The sequence below is a fragment of the Penaeus chinensis genome, chromosome 3, assembly GCF_019202785.1.
Source record: "Penaeus chinensis breed Huanghai No. 1 chromosome 3, ASM1920278v2, whole genome shotgun sequence".
NCBI lineage: Eukaryota > Metazoa > Arthropoda > Malacostraca > Decapoda > Penaeidae > Penaeus > Penaeus chinensis.
Genome location: NC_061821.1, coordinates 12,920,083 through 12,925,663, shown reverse-complemented (window position 1 = coordinate 12,925,663; position 5,581 = coordinate 12,920,083). Strand labels below are relative to the sequence as shown.

The window sequence follows — 5,581 nt, the reverse complement described above, 5'->3', positions numbered from 1 at the left end:
TAATAATAATAATATAATCATAATGGTAATGACAATAATAACAATAATAATTATAATGATAGCAATAAGGATGATAATAATGATGATGACATTGATAATGATAATAATGATAGTAATGATGATAATATTAATAATAATAATGAATAATATCAATAATAATATCAACAATAATAATAATCATAAGAAAAAGAAACAATTACTATTATGATTACAAGCAAACAATATTATAATCATTATCACTATTGTTATTATAATTATCATAATAATGATAGTAATATCAATAATAATAATAATGATAATGATTATTATTATCATTATTATTATCATCATTATCATTATTATTATTATTATTATTAATATAATTGTTATTATTATTATTATTAATATTATTATTACCATTATTACCATTATTATTATTTTATTATTATTATTATCATTATCATTGTTACTATCGCTATCATTATTATCATTATTACCATATTTATCATTATTCTTATTCTTATTATTGTTATTATCATTATTGTCATTTTTTTATCACTATCATTGTTATTATTATCGCTATTATTATTATCATTATTATCATTATCATCGTTATTATTGTTGTTGTTGCTGAGATATATAAACAAATATTTTTTCTAGTTTCGGTGAATTTGGAAGAAAAGTAAACGCAAAAGGCTCACTTAATAAGTTGATATCTCCAATAAATAATTTTTAACCTTCACGGTGCGAAGGAGTGACCAACCTCGTGATACAGAGAAAGATAAAACAACAACAACAACAACAACAACAACAAAAATAGAATAAATACAGCTGAAAAGGATGTCATAAAATAACCAAGTATTTTGTAGATGAAAAATATGCATATCTCTGAACAAGCAACATGAAACGCACTGAAGCCTGTACAGGAAATGAACGTAGCATCGTACAAGAAGCTTACCCGACAGAGAAGGCCATTCTTGTCCTTCTTTCATTTGCTCCGTCGTATGCTAGCGAGGAATCGATTCAGCCGAGATGACGTCATAAGCCTGAAGGCGTTTCATTGGCGGAGGAAGGACGTGTGGGGTTCCTCGGCAGTATAAAAGAGGCCGGAGGAGGCTGAACGTGGTCTCGGGATCTTGGCAGTCCTTGGTTTCTCAACGTGTTCTTCGGCGAGCATCACAAGCCAGATATCGGGTTGGTGAGTATTTAAATTTTTTCCCTTTTTATGGCGAAAGACATCTTCTATATAATGCACAGTTTATTGTGTGCACAAAAGGCACTTAATAATCCTTGTAACTGGATAATCTTAATGTCCTAAATCTCCTCAAAGTGTACATATTCTCCTCCTTAAAGTTGTTAGGGCTTGGGAATGATGATGGGAGAACGGACGTCCCCAAGGACTCTGTTGCTCCTCCTCGTAGGCGTCTTCGTGTTCCATCTCGCCTCGACCCTCCAGCATGGCCTCAGCCCTCCTTGGACATCGCGCCTTCGACCTCCGACGTACGTATTGCGAGGCTTGCAGGCGCTGTTTATTTTAGTTTACTGTGTAGTAAATTCATATGTATGCTGTAGTATTTAAATTGTACGAAATTAGGCTAAATAATAGTGAAAAAGGAAGCCTTGGATTTTGTATATGATTTGTAATCTTATTTCACTCTCCATATTTTAAATTGGTTTGTTTATCCTAAATTTCTCCTTCCCTCCAGTTTATTATAAACTTTCGCATATTCTTTGTGCAGACTGTCTGACTCCGGTCTATGGAAGGATAGCATGAAAGATCAACTGCAACAGAAAAATAGTCTCATAAAACCTGACGCCCAAAACACAGAGTTAGACCATCTTAGTTCCCAACGCTTAGGTGGACAACGCCTTCAGAGAACCAGTGAAGAACGGCACTGGACTTCTAGGCAGTTACATTCACGGAGAGCCTCTGAAGAACGACGTCTAGATTCCAGGAGAGTTTCTGAAGAACGACGTCTAGATTCCAGGACAGATTCTGAAGAACGTCGCATGGATTCCAGGAAAGCCTTTGAGGAACGACGCCTAGATTCCAGGAGAGCTTCTAAAGAACATCTCGATTCCAGGAGGGCTTCTGAAAAACGTCTGTATTCCAGGAGAGCTGAAGAACGTCTAGATTCTAGGATAGCCTCTAAAGAAAGACGTCTAGATTCTAGAAGGGCCTCTGAAGAACGACATCTGGATTCCAGGAGGGTTTCTGAAGAAGGTCTAGATTCCAGGAGGGCTTCTGAAGAACGTCTAGTTTCCAGGAAGGCTTCTGAAGAACGTCTAGTTTCCAGGAAGGCTTCTGAAGAACGACGTCTAGATTCCAGGAGAGCCTCTGAAGAACAACGTCTGGATTCCAGGAGAGCATTAGAGAAACGGAGTCTGGATTCCAGGAGAGACTCTGAAGAACGACGTCTAGATTCCAGGAGGGCTTCTGAAGAACGACGTCTGGATTCCAGGAGAGCCTCTGAGGAACGTCTAGATTCCAGGAGGGCTTCTGAAGAACGTCGTCTAGATTCCAGGAGAGCTTCTGAAGAACGACGTCTGGATTCCGGGAGAGCATCTAAGGAACGTCTAGATTCCAGGAGAGCTTCTGAAGAAAGTCTAGATTCCAGGAGGGCTTCTGAAGAACGTCTGGATTCCAGGAGAGCCTCTGAGGAACGTCTAGATTCCAGGAGAGCTTGTGAAGAACGACGTCTGGATTCCAGAAGGGCTTCTGAAGAACGACGTCTAGCTTCCAAGAGAGCTTCTGAAGAACGACGTCTGGATTCCAGAAGCGCTTCTGAAGAACGACTTCTAGCTTCCAAGAGAGCCTCTGAAGAACGACGTCTCGATACCAGAAGAGCCTCTGAGGAACGTCTAGACTCCAGGAGAGCCTCTGAGGAACGTCTGGATACCAGGAGAGCCTCTGAAGAACGACGTCTAGATTCCAGGAAGGCTTTTGAAGAACGGCGTCTAGATTCCAGGAGAGCTTCTGAAGAACGACGTCTAGATTCCAGGAGAGCCTCTGAGGAACGTCTGGATTCCAGGAGAGCCTCTGAGGAACGTCATGATACCAGGAGAGCCTCTGAAGAACGACGTCTAGATTCCAGGAAGGCTTTTGAAGAACGGCGTCTAGATTCCAGGAGAGCTTCAGAGAACGACGTCTGGATTCCAGGAGAGCTTCTGAGGAACGTCTAGATTCCAGGAGGGCTTCTGAAGAACGACGTCTGGATTCCAGGAGGGCTTCTGAAGAACTACGTCTAGATTCCAGGAGAGCCTCTGAGGAACGTCTGGATTCCAGGAGAGCTTCTGAAGAACGACGCCTAGACTCCAGGAGGGCATCTGAAGAACGTCTTAGTTCCAGGAGAGCCTCTGAGCGACGTCTAGACTCCAGGAGGGTATCTGAGGAACGTCTTGATTCCATGAGAGCCTTAGAGAAACGGAATTGGGATTCCAGGAGAGCTTCTGAAGAACGACGTCTAGATTCCAGGAGAGCCACTGAGGAACGTCTAGACTCCAGGTGGGGTTCTGAAGAACGACGTCTGGATTCCAGGAGGGCATCTGAAGAACGTCTTGATTCTAGGAGAGCCTCTGAGCGACGTCTAGACTCCAGGAGGGCATCTGAGGAACGTCTTGATTCCAGGAGAGCCTCTGAGGAACGTCTAGATTCAAGGAGAGCATCTGAAGAACGGCGTCTAGATTCCAGGAGAGCCCTTGAAGAAGGACGTCTGGATTCCAGAAGAGCTTCTGAGGAACGTCTGGATTCCAGGAGAGCCTCTGAGGAACGTCTGGATACCAGGAGAGCCTTTGAAGAACGACGTCTAGATTCCAGGAGGGCTTCTGAAGAACGGCGTCTAGATTCCAGGAGAACTTCTGAAGAACGACGTCTCGATTCCGGGAGAGCCTCTGAAGAACGACGTCTGGATTCCAGGAGAGCCTCCGAGGAACGTCTAGATTCCAGGAGAGCCTCTGAGGAACATCTAGATTCCAGGAGAGCCTCTGAGGAACGTCTAGATTCCAGGAGAGCTTCTGAAGAACGACGTCTAGATTCCAGGAAGGCATCTGAAGAACGACGTCTAGATTCCAGGAGAGCCTCTGAAGAACGACGTCTGGATTCCAGGAGAGCCTCTGAGGAACGTCTAGATTCCAGGAGAGCCTCTGAAGAACAACGTCAACATTCCAGGAGGGCATCTGAAGAACGTCTTGATTCCAGGAGAGCCTTAGAGAATCTGGATTCCAGGAGGGCTTCTGAAGAACGTCTAGATTCCAGGAGAGCCTCTGAAGAACGACGCCTAGATACCAATAGGGGATCTGAGGAACGTCTAGATTCAAGGAAGGCTTCTGAAGAACGACGTCTAGACTCCAGGAGGGTATCTGAAGAACGTCTAGATTCCAGGAGGGCTTCTGAAGAACGATGTCTAGATTCCAGGAGGGCTTCTGAAGAACGATGTCTAGATTCCAGGAGAGTAGGCTTGAGGTTGAATAAGCTCGATTTCTCGACTCATAAGGTATGTTTTGTAGTAACTGACAGCTACTCCCAAAACACCCTATTTTCTGAGAATCCCATATCTGTAAAGCTAATTTACATCACATCTAAATCTTGATAAATTTTTCTTATCTAGATTCCCGACCAGCCGGATACAATAACCTTCTCTACCAAGCATGGATCTCTCAGTATCATTGAAAACGGAAAGGAAGAATGGTAAGCTTAGTCCGAATCCTCGCTTAACCACCAATGGCTGACATGGAAAACCTCGTGAATACTTATACGAACTGAGAAGAGCAAACGGTGAAGTAATTCGCGTACATTTCGGTAGCATTATCATACATGTCTCTTCTTTCTTTGCAGGAATACCAGTGGCATGGTGGTGAAGGGACTCTGGACGGGTCTGGCAACACTCGCTCTCTACCACACTCGCCACGCTCCGATCTCCAAACTCACTTCCTGCTGAAGGGCTACACGTCCTCCCCTCCGCTCTATAAAAAAAACATTCACTATGCATAAAACGGGAGTTTGAGTAAGCTATAATTACCTCGTCACTTTGCTTACTCACAATCACCTGACGAAATAAGACTTTAAGTGATATGTACCATTTCATCCCGACATTATCCAAAAACAACTCGAAGACGACTCCGAATGACTGCATTATTTTAGAGATATTGACACAGAAACTCATATCAATACAGTAATCATATATGCCTGTTAAAGGGAAGATTCTGTATTCTAGGTGCTAAGGAAAAAAATAAGAGGATTATTTTATATAAGCAGTTACATTACACACACACACACACATATGTATATATACATATATATATATATATATACATACACACACATGAATACATTCATATGGACAAACATAAAGAATATGTTACAGTTCCCCAAACATTATATGTATGTTACTATCTGTGTAAATGCCCAATAAAATATTAATTCAATTTACATTCGCAAAATTGTCCTTCGCCATGAAAAGGAAGAGAAGGGCAGCAAAGTCGTTTCTGAGACGCTGTTTCGAGATACTCGAAAATAGCATAAGTCATAAAATGAAACAAAACTAAATAAAATCTGGCAGCCGGACCGAACGCAGAGGATCGAGACGGATCTGAGGAGGTGGCA

At 42.2% G+C, this 5,581-nt stretch overlaps 1 protein-coding gene across 1 annotated transcript; it reads left to right on the top strand.

The window, feature by feature from the left end:
* Positions 1–1,071: 1,071 nt before the first annotated feature.
* On the top strand, positions 1,072–5,231 carry LOC125040397 (zinc finger CCCH domain-containing protein 13-like). The gene is made up of 11 exons (XM_047634954.1): positions 1,072–1,177; positions 1,333–1,479; positions 1,719–2,670; positions 2,725–2,933; positions 3,012–3,094; positions 3,184–3,866; positions 3,912–3,983; positions 4,108–4,151; positions 4,205–4,472; positions 4,587–4,666; positions 4,814–5,231. Exons 2-11 carry the CDS (start codon positions 1,349–1,351, stop codon positions 4,914–4,916), a joined length of 2,625 nt encoding a protein of 874 aa, XP_047490910.1. The 5' UTR covers positions 1,072–1,177; positions 1,333–1,348; the 3' UTR covers positions 4,917–5,231.
* Positions 5,232–5,581: the final 350 nt, after the last annotated feature.